The 18383-nt window shown below is 43.1% G+C and overlaps 1 protein-coding gene across 1 annotated transcript in view; it reads left to right on the top strand.

The window, feature by feature from the left end:
- The window catches only part of LOC134929631 (1,25-dihydroxyvitamin D(3) 24-hydroxylase, mitochondrial-like), a 110685-nt gene extending 92613 nt beyond the window's left edge, over positions 1–18072 (top strand). The window contains exons 10-11 of the mRNA XM_063925214.1: positions 15311–15508; positions 17962–18072. Of these exons, the coding sequence (XP_063781284.1) occupies positions 15311–15508; positions 17962–18072 (309 nt within the window). The remainder of the gene's footprint in view (positions 1–15310; positions 15509–17961) is intronic.
- The last annotated feature ends 311 nt before the right edge of the window (positions 18073–18383 follow it).

Genomic DNA, 18383 nt, shown 5'->3' with positions numbered 1-18383 from the left:
ATTTAACTATATCACGCCATGTACTTGGAGAGCAAGGGGTTAATTGATGCTGCAGCTTTGGTGTGTGCTGTAATGCCGAGTTGTGCGATGTCACAAACTATAGACCTCCACAGTGACTTATTTAGCTGTCCTGTTGGGATAGTTGCTCAAGTAAGCACTGCTGCCTCACTATCCCCTGTAAAGGCTGCTGGATACCTGCTTATTGTGGAGTGGAGAGCCTGCTTCTCTGTGGGCTGCTCACTGCTCATCTCTAAGGGAGGATCTGCGTCCCCACTCCCCTCTCCATCATCTCCCCTAAGATGGCTGCTCCAACTCCTGCTCACTTTCAACTGTCACACTGTACCACCTGACACCGGTCATGTGATGTGCACCTATCCTCCTGAGCAGCTGCAGAGGCTGCTGGGAATTTGGGACAGTTGTCTGTCTAAATGCTGCAGTGCGATGAACAGCATCACCACAACCCACATAGTGGGTATTACATACCACCCCGCTGAAATATTGCATGTCACCAGGCAATAGCAACTACAGTTTGGCTGTGAGAAAAATTATATATATAACAATTGTGCATACCCAAAAATATATACATTCAGCAATTACAATTTTCCTCACATGTGAGAAACCTTAGCAATACACGTTGAACAATTATAAACAACATAAATAGTTGTACTGCATTATTGTGTATGCTGAATAGATGGAGCACCTATAGTTCTCTTTCCTGTCTTACTAAAAACCTTTTGCATTAAAAAATCTATCTCTTTGGAACCAAAATATTGTTCCTAAGGAACAAAAGATTCAGACTTTTGCATAACAGAATCCAAAAAGTTCTGTTCAGGGGGCCCCATGCTTTCCGTCATAGCTAAATTAGATATTCCTTCAGTGTCTTGCTTTCCATTAGTGGTAAGCACATTTGGTTGATTAAAGGGTGTTATTCTAGAATGGGTGCCTTTCACGCTGGGTTTACTCTGATGTGGTGGTTCCTGAAGATGTTGCGGTTGGACTATTCCCTGCAGACTCCTTTGAAATGATCCTCTTTGTTTCTCTACTTCTTGACCAGTGACACCTTCCCTTAATGCACTTTGCACTTGGATATTTGGACATGGATAGCATGGTGGTAGCGACACCTCTGGTAAGGCTGCTGATGAAGGAGCTCTCTTCCTCTGCCACACTTTCAACTTCTTCTGACGATTCTCTATCATCACTGTGTAGGTGGTCTTGATGACAGTTACTTGAAGTGCCACTGCAATGCAAAAAGCTCCGATAATGGTTGCAATATGCTTCATCCTTGCTGCCTTGGACTGGAGCACCACCAAGTCTGGTTACATTAACTGCCTCTGCACCATTTTCTCCTTTGACTACATTGAATTCTACAGTCTCTCCATTTCTCAGACTTCGAAAAAAAATTCTTGGGTTGTTCGGTTGAATGCCAGTGTAGTGTACAAAGATATTCCTTTTGTTGTCATCTCGATTTATGAACCCATAGCCACGTCTTTCATGGAACCATATGACTTTGCCCAAAACTTTCCCTGCATTGGCTGGCGTAACATCACCTGCAGGTGGCATGCCAATAGCTTTTATTTGGTTCTGCACTACTGGGCTGAGACTCACACCTGCAGGTTGTTTTTCCTCCAAGAGTGGACCTATACTCTCCATTCTTCCTGAGAGCTGGTCCTCAGCTTCAGGACTGCTGGGTAAATTTTCTTGTTGGCAACACTCGCGTTTAACATGGCCACTCTCCTGGCAATGCCTACAGATTGGCTGACCCTGTTCATCAAACTTACTAGTAACTTGTCTATAATTTCCTGTCACTCCCCACTGGTTGTCATAACAGAGCCACTTTCCAGATCTCCAGTCTTTTTCTTCTCTTCTCTGTCTTTCTTTCAAGCTCTTAATTTCTTTATACATATCTGTTATGCCCTGAATAAGTTCTGCAATTTGTTCTTTTAGAGCAATTAACAAATCAGCTCTAGCCAATGACTGAATGTGTTGAGTCACTAATTCCAAATAGGCGGTGGTCTGCACTTGTTTAGAACTGGTTCCCACAATTGTGATTGAGGTTTCCTTAAATTCCAAGAAACTGGTAGATGGATCTTGCAGCCGTAAGATGAGTTTTCACCTATTCTCCATAGGCCCCCTCGATAAATTGACTAACTAGTGTTTCATCTTCTTTAATTATTTCTCCTGGTTTAAAACCCTTAATGTCTTGCAGAGTTCCTGTAAATTAAGAGCGAATTCTAACAGAGTTTCATTAGGTTGCTGCTTTTTTGCATAAAAACGCAACACTAACTCTAATAATGTTTGTCAATCAAAGATTTTCGCTAATCTTTCCAATATGTCTATTGCTGTTCTCTTTTTACCCTGCGGCCAAGAATTTACTTCACGCCAAGCAGTCCCTTTCAGTTGTCCAATTAATACTTAAACTTTTTGTTGTTCATTTAGTAACCTGAAGCTTTTCCTTAAATTTTTTGAATTCAGTTGCCCCTGCAATATGCGTATTTCCCGAATAGGTAGGGAGCCACGGTGCACCAAAATAGTATGGCATTGTAATTGGCGAGAAAGTGTACATAATGGGCGAGAAAGTGTACATATTGGGTACTTCCCCTCGAGACATATTGATCTAGCTACTGGTGTATAGCCTAACCTGAAATTCAGTAAGTATTCTGTTTGTTGGATGCCAAATGTGACACCTATCAAGGTAAGTATCATGGAATTCTATAAAGCTAAGTCTCCACTGTAGGACACAGTACAATACAAATTAGATTATAGTACACACACATTAAGATTCAACTTTTTATGAAAGATTTGTTGTATTTCACCTGAGAACTTCTGTGAAACTTCCTCTGCTGCAAAGAACTTTAAACGATTAAAGAGCAATTTCAATTAGCATACCAGAATGAATTTTATAGTACAAGCAGACGTATGTGCTCTGAACAATCTTATTGCATTTAAATTACAAGGTACAGTAACAATGACATTTAGAACATTTACAATTGGGGCCCCATATAACCACTGGTAGATACAGTCTTGAGTGCATTCGGACTTAAAGGTTAGGTCAAAGTATTGAGAATGGTTGTAAAGTCTGTGGGGAACAAGTAAAAGTTTATAATATGGAGTACTGCTGATCCTGTTTGGATTGTTGCAATATTTTTCCTCTCTGTGAGCGATAAACAGCACAGTTTAGCAATCTTTCCTTGTCTCAGTAACAACTATACTTTTGGTGTGCTTGTATCTTTATGACAAACCCGGTCTAGTGTAAGAGCTTAGGGTGTTTGCTAGTAACTGCCAGCAGAGAATTATACTGTTGGCTTTAAGACTCCGTCTCTCTCATATAAGCTATCTACCACATACGCGTAACTGTGTCACTTTCTGAGTGAATAGTCCTCTGTAATTGATCCACATGATCCGGCTAAGCCCCTGTATTACTGTTCTATGAGCTGTAGCTGTCAGTTATGGGTACTATGCTGCATTTCCCTGGACGAACTATCTCAGGTCACAGGCTGCTGACTCAAACTGCAGTCAATTAGTACTTAGGCATCTCACAGTGTTAAGCTGTTCCTGTCTGCAGCATCCAATTGCTAATACCAGCAGTAGTCTCTGTAATATTTAACTATATTAAGCCATGTACTTGGAGAGCAAGGGGTTAATTGATGCTGCAGCTTTGGTGTGTGCTGTAATGCCGAGTTGTGCGATGTCACAAACTATAGACTTCCACAGTGACTTACTTAGCTGTCCTGTTGGGATAGTTGCTCAAGAAAGCACTGCTGCCTCACTATCCCCTGTAAAGGCTGCTGGATACCTGCTTATTGTGGAGTGGAGAGCTTGCTTCTCTGTGGGCTGCTCACTGCTTGTCTCTAAGGGAGGATCTGCATCCCCACTCCCCTCTCCATCTTCTACTCTAAGATGGCTGCTCCAACTCCTGCTCACTTTCAACTGTCACACTGTACCACCTGACACCGGTCATGTGATGTGCACCTGTCCTCCTGAGCAGCTGCAGAGGCTGCTGGGAATTTGGGACAGTTGTCTGTCTAAATGCTGCAGTACGATGAACAGCATCACCACAACCCACATAGTGGGTATTACATACCACCCCGCTGAAATATTGCATGTCACCATGCAATAGCAACTACAGTTTGGCTGTAAGAAAAATTACCGGAGAACTTCAGTGAAACTTCCTCCGCTGCAAAGAACTTTCAGCGATTCAAGAGCAATTTCAATTAGCATACCAGAATTATTCATATTGTTCAAGCAGACGTATGTGCTCTGAACAATCTTATTGCATTTAAATTACAAGGTACAGTAACAATGACATTTAGAACATTTACAATTGGGGCCCCGTATAACCACTTGTAGATACAGTCTTGAGTGCATTCGGCCTTAAAGGTTAGGTTAAAATATTGAGAATGGTTGTAAAGGCTGTAGGGAACAAGTAAAAGTTTATAATATGGAGTACTGCTGATCCTGTTTGGATTGTTGTAACATTTTTCCTCTCTGTGAGTGATAAATAGCACAGTTTAGCAATCTTTCCTGGTCTCAGTAACAACTATACTTTTGGTGTCCTTGTATCTTTCCGACAAACCCTTTCTAGTGTAAGAGCTTAGGTTTTCTGCTAGTAACTGCCAGCGGAGAATTATGATGTGCACCCGTCCTCCTTAGAAGCTGCAGAGGCTGCTGGGAATTTGGGACAGTTGTCTGTCTAAACGCTGCAGCGTGATGAACAGCATCAGCACAACTCACATAGTGGGTATTGCATATATATATATATGTCATACTTAGGTTCAATTGTCTGGTGAGGTACAAGATTTGCTTCTGTTTGTCCACATATTTTATGATTGACAGTCACCAGCACTGGTTTTGCCAATTACAATGACTATAAGATCTATAAGAAACAAGACTGCAACAATTGCTGACCTTATTGAATCTGCAGATCTAGCCTGTATTACAGAGACCTGGCTAGATGAAAATGCAGCACCTATATTGGAGGCTGCAGTACCAACAAACTACTCTGTCATCCACAACCCAAGACTGGACCGCAGGGGTGGCGGGGTGGCTATCTGCTTCAAAAAAGAACTTAAACTTAGGGTCCACCCTATTGAAACTACTCGCTCATTTGAGTGCATTGCTGCCCGGAGTTCGACAGGATTAGGTTTCAGACTACTTCTTATTTACCGGCCACCTGGAGATGGAAATATATTTCTACAAGAAATTGCAGACACTGTTGCTGGCCTGGTTCTGGAACATCAAAGATGGCTCATCCTCGGGGATTTCAATGCATGGGTGGATGATGAGCTCTCACGCCTTGGCCAAGACCTCCTGTGCACAATGAATGGTCTGGGCTTCACACAGGTCATTCCCTCTGCCACACATAAAAGTGGTCACACTCTCGACCTCGTCTTTCAGATTGGATTAGAGGTCACTGACCTAAAAATAAACCCAGTCATCTGGTCAGACCACTACTCCCTCTGGTTCTCAGTTGCAACCCCTCAAATAAGATCTCTGCCCGTGGAGTTGACCAGGTATCGTCCAAGGAGGGGTATGACTCCCCAGGCTCTTGCAGCAAATCTGGATCTCTCTGCTATACAGGGTGCCTGTGAAGATCCCTGTTCCCTAGTCCGTTATTATAATAGGGATGTTATGGCTGCAATTGATATTATCGCCCCTGTGCGTTTAAGACCTCGTAAACCACAACGTCAAGCTCCATGGTTCGACAACAGTGTTAGTGAGCTCAAGAAAAGGGGGCGTAGACTGGAAAGACGATGGAGGAAGACTAACCTAGTGGATGACAAAATAAAACTAATAAAGCATAACGAAGAATATCAATCGACAATCACTCGTAAGAAAGCACAGTTCCTGTCAAATGAGATCACAGCAGCAAACAATAGGCCAGCTCAACTTTTCCGCACAGTGGAGAAGCTTTGCAAGCCAGCATGCCTGCAGACTGATGAGACCCTCTCCCAGGCAAGATGCAACGAGTTTGCAAACTTCTTTGCAGATAAAATATCCACCATCCGGGCTGGAATCTCCACAGTGCCATCAAAGGAGTGCCAAACTACAAAGCCCGCCAATATAAGCTACCTGCCTTCATGGACCAGCTTTGATCCAGTGGATGTAAAGGACACTGCTGAAATTGCTCGGATTTTGCGTCCCACCACCTGTGATCTGGACCCAGCCTCAACCAAGCTTCTAATAGGTTGTATGGATATAATTGGTCCTGTCTTTACAAAAATTGTTCAATGCTCTTTGCAGACAGGCATTTTTCCTGGACCCCTAAAGGAAGCAATTGTTAGACCGCTTCTTAAAAAACCTAATTTAGATCCCGACTGCATGACCAACTACAGACCGGTATCAAACCTTCCTTTCCTAGGAAAGGTTATTGAGAAAGTCGTTGCAAATCAACTGGAAACCCGCCTGACAACCCATGATATTTATGATCCATTTCAATCAGGATTCAGGAGAAGACATAGCACTGAAACAGCCCTGGTGTGTGTGTTAAATGATCTTCTGATGGCAAAAGACAGAGGTGACTGTTCAATATTAATCCTTCTGGATCTCTCGGCAGCATTTGATACCGTGGACCATGGGCTTCTGATTGAGCGACTGATACATTTCTGTGGTCTGGATGGCACAGTCCTAAGATGGTTCAAATCATTTCTCACAGGCAGGTCACAGAGAGTATCATCTGGATTATACTCATCACCACCAGTGTCATTGCCATGTGGTGTCCCACAAGGTTCTATACTATCCCCCATGCTTTTTGCAGTATACATGCTCCCATTGGGCGAAATAATCAGGCGCCATGGCCTGGTCTACCACTGCTATGCAGATGATACACAACTGTACTTGTCCTTTGCTCCGGGCACTGATAACCCAATAGCAACCCTTAATGGCTGTCTAGCTGAACTACAGGAGTGGATGAGCGCCAGCTGGCTGCGACTGAACCCGGATAAAACAGAGGTCCTTATGATACGACCGCAACATCAAAGGACAAGACTGCAGCATAGCCAACCAACTGGACTTACACTCGGGGATTCAGAATTACAGACCAGTGATCGTGTGCGGAATCTTGGCGTTGTCCTGGATGGTGGCTTGACACTTAAACATCAGATATCAGCCACAATCAAATCCTCATTCTTTCACCTGAGGAACATAGCCAGAATCAAGCACTTAATTCCCTCAGATGATATGCCAAAAGTCATACATGCATTTGTATCATCTCGTTTAGACTACTGTAATGCCCTCTACCTTGGTCTCCCAGCAAAAGAATTGCAGCGCTTACAGCTGGTGCAAAACACAGCTGCCAGGCTATTAACCAACCAGCCCCGTTCTAGCCACATAACACCCATCCCCTACTCCCTTCACTGGCTGCCTGTACGATGGCGAATCATCTTCAAGATTGGCTTACTGAGTTTCAAAGCATTACATGACCAAGGCCCAAGGTACCTCAAACAGCTTCTGACCCCATACTGCCCCACTCGATTACTGCGATCTGTAGATGAAGGACTTTTAGCAGTACCTAGAATCTACCGTAATTCATCTGGGGGTCGAGCTTTTAGTCATGCGGCTCCGACTCTATGGAACTCACTTCCCCGCACAGTGCGAGAGGCCCCAACTATAGAATCCTTCAAAAGTAGACTCAATACTTTTCTGTTTACTCAAGCATTCCCATAATTGTCCCTTTTAGTATCTTCATGCTTCTGTACTTTATGAAAATGTACTTCATTATTTTCTGTACTATATTATGCTATGTATCTGTTAAGCGCCTTGAGTCCTATGGGAGAAAGAGCGCTATATAAATAAAATTATTATTATTATTCATTATTATTATTATTATTATTATAAATAATAGTCCTGGACCACCAACCCAGAACACCCCTGCAAGATTCCTGAGGTACCCCAGGGTGCCACGGTTGAGAACCACTGTTCTAGCATATTCATGCATCCATACTGTATGCTGGACTGCCCTCGTAGTACTGTCATTTGGCAGTAAGTATCGTTTCTTGTGAAATCCACAGAGGAAAATATCAGAGTCAGATTGCAGTGCCTAAAATGCTATTCATACAAGGAAACGTATATTTGTAAAATCAGTGGTACAGAATGCACAATGGACTGCTGAGAGATGGAAAAAGAAATACAGTCAGTTGAATCATATTTCATTATGTTCTTGAAAAGCATACTGTAGTTCATTTGTCTAACTATGGTCAAAACTGTTCAACTTTGTTGGATGTAATTTATTCTTGAACTGACATTACACTTTTGAATATTAGAATTGACTAATTGAACCAGATGATATTAGAGGTGTGCATGGTGTCTCATGGTTTGGTTTTGGTTCTACTGTAGTTTCATCTACGTATTTAGATTTAGCAAAACCACCATCAAGTGTTTTAGTTTAAAATTCAGATTTATAATCTGAATCTTGGGTTTTGGATTTCTGGAAAATGGATAAAAACAGGTAAAATCATGTAAATTTTGTAATCCAAAACCGAAATTCAGATTTAAAATCTGGATTCCAAACTGGCACTCGGTCCAGATTGGATCTCCTCTGGAGTTCCAAACCGGTACTTGGTTTTATTCAGATCTGCAAAATCTGTGTGGGTTCATTTGTCTAAAGAACTGAACTGCACACCTCTAGTTGAAATATTGATATGCTGCTATTGATATGCTGCTATTTTCAGTACCTATACTTAGAAGGCAAGGTCAATGCTAATTGCTACTGCGGTGAGACAGGGTTAGTTTCACCAGGGAATGCAGTATTTCCGTGGTCACAACTTCCCTGTAGAGGGTTAAAGAAAAGCCGTCCAGCCTTAGAGAAAGTGCTTTGCAGCAAGGTAAAACAAACTGGTTCAGTGCAAAGCCCGGATAGAGACTCTGAGGTGTGGTGGAGGGAGAGAAGGGTAGGCACTCAACCAAACACGGATCTGGTTCAGGTTTTTGGACCTTCACAGCCACAGCTGGGAATTTGTCTAATTGTACTGGCAGGGATTTAAACCCTGCTAAGTCTACTGCTCGACACACTGGTGTCGATAAGCGGACATCGAGTACGGAACGTTTTCACTAGTGCTAGGGACTTGGACCATCACTGAGAGACCATGCATATGTTCAGCGGATTGGTAAATGTATTTATTTTGTTTGGTGTGAACTTTGTTTGCTGCTGGTATGCCATTAAATACTCGCACAAACTCTGTATACTGCCTGCTGTGTCCTGACTGTGACGACGACCTTGATACAATGTAGTGACCCATATGGGGACTTCGCTGCTTGAACTACACCAGACACCGCTGGCATAGTGGGGACATCGCAGTGGCAGGTTATACAACGGTAACCGTGAGTAGGCCGATGGGTCAAAGAAAATTTGGACTGTATTTTTTTAAGTGACACTACCGCAAAAGTGGTGTTGATACTGTGTGTGCAGCATAGGGTGTGTGGTATTAAACCAGCCACATTACAATACACCTCCTCTAAGAGCAAGATGGAGGAAATATTCCGGACACTAACCTCCTTGTTGGCTGCACACCAGACCACACAGGAGCAATTGCTAAGCTAAGTCCAAAAATGAAGAATCTACCACTGGTCAGTTAATAAAAATGTCTACCAGTGATGACCCAGAGGCATATCTCCTTATTTTTGAAGGAGTTGCATAACGTCTAAAGTGGCCGCAAGCCTGTTGGGCAGGCAAACTAGCACCTTACTTTTCTGGGGAGTCACAGAAAGCGTACGCAGACTTGCCAGATAATGAAGCTGCTTATTATGAGAAAGTCAAAACAGTCATTCTGGCATGCAGAGGTCTTACGGCAGCAGGGAAAGCACAGCACTTCAGGGAATGAGCCCTGTGTCCAGGGGTGTCTGTACAGAAGCAGCTGGGTGAGCTCTCCCGCTATGGCAGACGCTGGATGCAGCCAGAAGCTCATACTGCTATGCAAGTGGTAGAGATTGCAGCCATAGATCAATGTGTACGTTCACTAGGACGAGAGATGTAGTGCTGGGTACTTCACCAGGATCCCCAGTCGCTGGATGCGTTGGCCCTCTCTATAGAATGGTATGAAGCTGCGGTCAATATGGCTAGAACCCCTAAAAAAGAGCCTAGAGCCCTACAGACGGTGAAGCTGGCACCTTGCTGGCGCTTGCCTCCTCTTGAAGTGCCCAGCCATGTAGAGGGGTATAAAGAAAGCCCCATAAATTGTTATGAATGTGGCACACCGGGGCATGTGAGACGGGATTGTCCTAAAAAAGCCAAGCCAATGGACTGCTCTGTCAGTTTGGGGCCATTGCTATGGATCTGGTAGGCCCTCTGGACAAGTCAAAGAAGTGCAACCAGTATATGCTAGTCATAATGGCTAATGCCACTCGCTACCCAGAGGCCATCCCGCTGTGAAACAAAAAAACTGTAACTATTGCTAAAGAGCTGTTGTTGTTGTTTACTCATTTTGGGTTTCCTAAGGTAATCCTAATGGACCAGAGGACCCCTTTTATGTCTCAAATTTTTACAGAACTCTGCCACAAATGAGGGATTTCTCACCTCCATACTTTCTATTATCCACAAATGGATGGACTGATAGAGCGCTTCAATCGGACTCTTAAAACAATGATCCGAAGGGCCATCTTGGACAACAAGTGGGAATGGGACGATGTACTTCCATACCTGATGTTTGGTATTAGAGAGGTCCCGCAGTCGTCAACTGGCTTCAGCCCTTTGAGCTGTTGTATGGGAGACAACCCCATGGAGATCTGGACATATTAAAAGAGGGATGGGAACAACAGCAGTCCGAGAAATCCAACTCTGTGGAGTTTGTAAATAAACTTTACAAGCAACTTCACAAAATTGGCCCAAATGTCGGCGAAAACCTCATAAAAGCTCAAGCCAGACAAAAATGAGCCTATGATGCCACAGCGGAAGTTTGAGAATTCCAACCAGTGGACAAAGTATTAGTCCTTGTCCCCACTCAGGAGAGTAAACTGTTTGCTCACTGGAGAGGTCTGTATGAAGTTGTGGAGGTTGTAGGCCCAGTGTGCTATCGAGTTAAACAACCTGGAAGACGTCACGATGAAAAGATATATCATGTTAATTTGCTGAAACCTTGGCAGGAGGGACCTTCTCCAACCCTCCTCGCCAGTGCATTAGGGAGTTCGGAGATCCCATTAGCCGAGTCCTTGTCATCTACTCAGAGGCAGGAGACCAAAGCCCTAGTCCAAAAGAGTCAAGATGTATCTCACCCATTCCTGGGTGGACCACCTTAGTGGAACATGAAATTCAGACCCCTGAAAGGGTAGTAGTAAAGCAAAGGCCCTACCACATCCCAGAGGCTCAGAGACAGGCAGTAAAAGCTGAAGTTCAAGAAATGGTAAGGTTTGGTATAATTGAGGAATTGAAAAGTGACTGGTCTAGTCCGATAGTCCTAGTACCCGAACCCAATGGGACATTGAGGTTCTGTAATGACTTCAGATGCCTTAATCAAGTCTTTAGGTTTGATGCCTGCTTCCCAGAGTGGATGAATTGGAGGGAAAACCTACCTGGTAGCAAGTATCTCACAATTCTAGACCTAATTAAAGGATACTGGCGGATACCCTTAGGTAAAGCAGCAAAAGAGAAAAATAGCTTCTCTACACCTGATGGTCTCTACCAGTATCTGGTACTGCTATTTGAACTACATGGAGTGCTGGCAACATTTCCGCGGGCTATGAACCACCTTCTGAGACCCCACACGGGGTATGCCGTTGCATATCTCGACGATACTGTCATTTACAGTACTGACTGGGGGAGTCATCTGGATAAACTACAAGAGATGCTAAATACCCTCAGGCAATATGGATTTACTGCCAATGATGCATAATGCCATATAGGTTTGTCAGAAGCCAATTACTGAGGGTATATCATTGGCAGAGGGGAAGTAAAACCCCAATTGAAAAAAGTAGAGGCAATTAGGTCCTGGCCAAAACCCAGTACAAAGAAACAGATGCAAACCTTCTTGAGGTTACTGGGATACTACAGGAGGTTTATCCAGAACTTTGCTGCAAGAGCTCTGCCCTTGACTGACTCCCTGAAAAAGGCTTGTCCCGAGATGATAGTATGGACTGTTCCGCTTGAGAGGGCCTGGGAGGACCGGAGAATGACCCAATGTACTCATCCAGTTCTTCAGGCACCAGACTTCACTTGGCCATTCCTCCTACAAACAGATGCTTCGACCACTGGACTCTGTGCCATCCTATCACAAATAATAGCCAATGAAGAAAATCCTGTTGTTTTCCTCAGCAGAAAGCTCTTGCCAAAGGAGACTTATTATGCTAAAGTCGAGTTGGAGTGCCTTGCCATAAAATGGGCCATTGAGACCTTAAAATATTACTTACTGGGACGAGAATTTGTCCTGGACACCGATCACGCACCATTGAGATGGATGCATCTATACAAAGATGTTAATCCTGGGGTCACTAGGTCGTTTTTAACCCTACAGCAATATAAATTCAGAGTGGAGCACCATCCTGGGGATCAACATAAAAATGCTGATGCCCTGTCTGACCCCTCTTGGGGAGCAAGGTGCTTCTCCACTTGTGGAGAAGTGAAAGGGGGGATATGTGGTGAGACAGGATTAGTTTCACCAGGGAATGCAGTATTTACCTGGTCACAACTTCCTTGTAGAGGCTTAAAGAAAAGCTGTCCATAAAAGCCTCAGAGAAAGTGCTTTGCAGCCAGGTGAAATAACCTGGTTCAGTGTAAAGCCCGTATAGGGACTCTGAGGTGTGGTTGAGGGAGAGAAGGGTGGGCTCTCAACCGCATGGCTCTGATCCTGGTTTTCGGTTCTTCCCAGCCACAGCTGGGAATTGGTCTAATTGTACTGGCAGAGATTTAAACTCTGCTAAGTCTACTGCTCAACACACTGGTGCCGATAAGCAGCCTGCGAGTAGAGAACGTTTCCACTAGTGCTAGGGACTTGGACCATCAGTGCTCGGAGGCACTGAGAGACTGTGCATAGGGTCAGTGGATTGGACAATGTATTTCTTTTGTTTGATGTGAAGTTTGTTTGCTGCTGGTATGCCATTAAATACTCGCACAAACTCTGTATACTGCCTGGTCCTGACTTTGACGGTGACCTTGTTACACTACTTAATACAATCTAGTGATTATTTTCACCACATGCTGCGTCATTTCTTTTCTAATGACAGCATGTCTTCCCAAATGAATATCCCCCTATCCACAGAACAAGTGGAATTGCCCAATTGTTTTTTAGGGCATAACACAGACTTTATTTACATGGCATGGAGTTTTTCCTCCATGATACTTCAATTAGAAGAATGATAATGTTACTTAAAAATGAGAGAGCTTACTGAACTTTCAACTCAAAAAAGTATATGAAAAATACAAAGAATATATTAGAAATATCTTGTATTATTTTAATAATTTTTATAGACAAACCTCTGAAGCAAAAACTCTGTGACAGGTGAGGCAGTGCCTTCCCTGCCTATCTTTTCCACACATCTCTGATCGCAACTTACCAAATTTCCTGCTGTATATACTGCTGCGCCTGTTTATAATGCACAGATGAACCTTTGGGTTCATACACTGTATGTAAATCTGGCTATGGTAATAGTCAATACCTCCTGAGTCATTTACCTCGCCGCACGTCACTGATCTGTAGCACCATCTAAACTTGAATGCTATGCTAGGCATTGATACTCCAGGTGAGTATGGCCTCCAGTGTGAGTGATTAAGCATTTCAGTACAAAAAACACTTTCCTCAAAATGTCTGCAGTGATTCCATAAGACTTCCATAAGTTGATGCGTCTTTTTGCATCTGAACAGCCACCACCCTGTAACCTCCCAGTCACTGCCCAGGAATGACAAAAACATTGCTACTACATTTCGGAGGCCGTGCATCCGAATCAGTACTATGGCTCTGTGCACACACTATTGGGATACATGCACAATGTGATTTAGTTGCATGCACCATAGAAAACTTTTGCTCCACTGCGTCCAACATTGGCAGAGCCCATAGCTCTCATAGGATGTGCTGCAAACAATAAGTATTTACATATCAGATGAATGGTGATGCTATAATACAATAAGAAGTTTATGTTCTTTGCAATAATATCTCTGTATATAGATATAAATACACTACTCTTTCGTTTGCGGCAATTTGGTATATACCATATGTTGTAGGTGCCTTATCTGGACAAGATGTGTTTGACTCAGCAGGATGCATTTAATTTGCTGGCTGTCGGAATCCCGGCGATCAGAATACAGATGCCAGAATCCCACCAGCTGACAATGCTGCCAGCTCGTCCATGACACCCATAGAGAGGGAAGAGATCCTGTGGCGAGTGCAGCGAGTCACCCAGGGGCGTATCCAGAACTCTGTGGTCCCCAAAAGCAAAGTTTGGAAGGTGCCCCTGTTATAATGCTTCTAGTGAAACACTGCTCCTCAGCAGTTGATAATTGCCCCGTAATAATGCCCTAGTTAATTTTCTGAACAATACTGTAGTAGTGCCTTAGGTAATGTTATGCCCAATAGTAGTGCCCTAATTTCTTTTCTGAACCAAAGTAGTGCCCTAGTTCACATTATGTCACATTGTAGGGCTACCAGTACACATTATGCAACACAGTTCCCCTAATTCGCATTATGACATACAGTGTCCCCAGTTCATATTTTGCCACATTACAGTGTCTTAATTCATAATATGCCCCATTACAGTGCTCCCAGTTCATATTATGACACATTACAGTGCCCCCGGTTCATATTATGCCACACTATAGTGCCTCCACTTCATATTCTACTACATTACAGTGTACAAGTTCATATTAATAAACATTATAATGCACTCCAGTTCATTTTATACCACACTACACTGAGCAGGTCCAGGGGCGTAACTAAATATATTGCAGGCACCAAGGTGAAAGTTTGTAAGGGCCCCTATGTGCCACCCAATGATGAAAAATTGATATAGCACATGTAATATTTGCAGGAAAGGTGGGCCCCTCTCTGCTCTGGGCCCCATAGCAGCTGCACTGCCTGCACCTATGGTAGCTACGCCCTTGGAGTCACCGACCCCATAGCATGGAGAGTGCAGCTAGCATTCGGGTGGACGGGATGTGGCTGTCGGGATATTGACAGCCGGCATCTCATCCGCTGGTAACTAATACTGAATCCAACTCAGCATATGGGTGAATATACTGTACATTGCTTTTACATGTCTTTTTTTTTTTTAGCAGAAATTGCACTTATTTTGCAAATAACTCAGTATCTGGACCCTATGCTTTAGCTTTTTTGCCCCCCTAATTTTGTAATTGATCTTAGAAGTAATTTTTAACTATTTTCCTTTTTTGAAATAGACCATTGCAATGATTAACTTCCATGCAATGACTTGGAATGATGACTACTTTCCTGATGCTCAAGTATATAAACCTGAAAGATGGATGAAACCAAGAACCACAGTTAACCCTTTCGCAAGTACTCCTTTTGGCATTGGAAAAAGAATGTGTGTAGGGCAACGTTTGGCAGAATTACAGCTCCGGTTGACTTTGTGTTCGGTAAGATTAATTTGTATTAATTAATTACAAAGCTATTGATAAAGATGAATCAAGTACAGTATGCCAATTTATAAGCAAAAACACATGCAGAGGTACACCAAAGTCATATACATGGGCTTATACTGTATGTAATTATGGGATACAGTTTAAATGTAGGCTGTCGGAATTCTGACAGCTGGTGAAATCCGACCGCCACCTGGTATACCCACTGGTGTGTCCACGCCATCAACCGAGTGGGAATAGAACCTGAAGAGGGGGGAGACTCGCTGCCTCGTTGCTGGGATTCTGGCAGAAATGATGCCACTGTCTTTATACTGTCTTTGGCCAGCATCCGTCTGGAGGTAAATCAAACTGAACCAGTAATTATATATATATATATATATATATATATATATATTATAGCAACATGAAAACATTTCCCACACTTCCCTTTATATTTTTATTAAATTTGAGCACACTATTGTGCACTAACAGGTAACAACACATACAAGTATAGCTTGGTATATTGACAGTTGAGGTAATATTTTTATGAAGAACTGACACATATTTTTTCAATACCTTATATTTACACCATACTGTATGTAATCACTCTTTTTCTACAGTATGTCTAACTTTTTTCTGCATCAATAGCTTATAATCAGTGGCGTAAATTCATCCCAATCACCCTGAAGCAAGTTAGATTTTGGTGCCCCCCCCCTCTGAAAAAAAGGAATACAAATATTGTGCAAATCTATCTATACACATATTGATTAAAATAGAATAAGCATCTATTGGGCCTGTTTACGGGATACCCCTCCGGAAAGGTGCCAGAAAAATATGCCATATGGTGGATGGGCACTTGTGGTGCCCTCTGGGGCTGATGTTACAGGCCATTGTGGGGACTGGACAGATCCGGATAAAGACCCACAGGGCCCTAATCAATATACTGCCTCATGGCCCCATATTGATGTATATATAAATACAGTAAATGGGCATACAACTCTCACCCCTAACTCGGATTCCTCCCTCATACAGAACCCCCTAATATAGCTCTCCCTCCTTATACAGACACACACACACACACACACACACACACACACACACACACACAGCTATCTCTCTTCATATAGCTATCCTTTCCTCACACAGACCCCCTACACAACAGACAGCTCTCCTCACTCACTCAGTTCCCCTCAAAGACTTATGGCGCACCACCCTCACTCAGAGCCCACCCCCCACATAGCTGTACCTAACTCACACAGGACCCCCACCACCACAAACACAGCTCTCCTCCATCACTTAGTTCCCCTCCCATGAAACACACACACAGCATACCACCTTTACACAGATCCCCCCACAAACACACACTCAGCTTCCTTCCTCGCACAGATTCCTTACACAGACACCACCACCAACAAACCCCCCCCACACACACACACACACACACAGCGCACCACCTTTACACAGATAGATTCCCCCACAGCTCTCCTCCCTCCCTCACAGAAATTCTTTCCCACCTTCAAGTTGGCTCCCTTACACAAATACACCTCCCTCCTCTCCCTTCCTCAATTCCCCTCCACTCAAACACAAACAGTGTACCACCCTTGCTCCTATCCCCTGCACACAGATCTCCAGACACAGCTCTCCACAAACAGTCATCTGCACCCTCCTCCGCACTGGTATTCCCTCAGAGTGCTTACTGCTGCTGATCTCACTTCCGCCGCGTGGGTGATCAGTGAATGAGCCCAATGCACACAGGATACAGGACCTAGGATCAGTGTCTACATACTAGTGGTGAAGTGTGGGTGTAGTGGGAGCTGCGAGTGCCGCTCTACCTACACCACGCCCACTGTATGGAGACATTGACCAGTGACCGCTCATCAGGCTCCACAGGTGACCCGACCCCTGCTTCCTTCCCCCAGACCCTGACAGCCATGCGGGTACTGCGGCTGCGGGGCTTATCATGCTGCAGGACTCACTGCAGGTAATCTATCCCTGACATCGAAGCAATGGAGGAGGTGCCCCGTTAGTGCTGACGCCCGGCGGCAGCAACTCCTTTCACTCCAGTACTTCTGCCACTGCTTATAATATACCTTAGTATGTTATATATTTTTCCACCTACACTATTATTATTATTATTATTATTATTATTATTATTAACATGTTATATATGTTTCTCACATATGTAGAAACTAACCACATAAATAATTGTAGTACAACAGTAAAGCTTGTATATTTATTCTGGTTTGGTTACATCCCGAAATCCTCAGATGGTCACATATCAAAGTATCTTTTTACTGTCTGAACACATGTTCAAAATCAAATTGAAATATTTTATTAAGTGTTTTCAAAAACAGGACATTAAAGCCAAGTGCAGCACATACTCGGAAAATCATACTTTTAAGGAATTATGATTTAGCTGTTTATATTTACAATAAGGACAATGTATTCATTACTATATGTTTTTATTTTAGGTAATAAAGGATTTTCAAATATGCGCCACTGATAATGAACCAGTGAAGGCCATTTGCTCTGGAGTAATGATTCCAAACCGTAAATTGCCTGTATCATTAAGGAAACGGTAGATACTTATGTATAAAGTACTATGACATACAGTATAAACTTTAATGTTTACCTGTAGACCTGACCAGATCTGTTAGGCCAGTAGTTGTACTGTATTTTTGATAAAGCCAATCCAAATGTTTTTTATTTGTTTATTTCACACATAGATTTGTTTGATTTGTTGATTTTACAAATGCATATTTGAAGCCTTCCTTGGCTGGAATTGTTATGCTAATTTAGGTTTATTAAACTTATTAATATTACTAAAACATAGATATAATCCAGTATAGATGTCAAGTATTAAAAATAGATATTGAATATTATTGCCTAAAGG

This window comes from Pseudophryne corroboree, chromosome 5 (assembly GCF_028390025.1).
Source record: "Pseudophryne corroboree isolate aPseCor3 chromosome 5, aPseCor3.hap2, whole genome shotgun sequence".
In the NCBI taxonomy this organism is placed as follows: domain Eukaryota; kingdom Metazoa; phylum Chordata; class Amphibia; order Anura; family Myobatrachidae; genus Pseudophryne; species Pseudophryne corroboree.
This window is presented reverse-complemented; position numbering and strand designations above follow the sequence as displayed.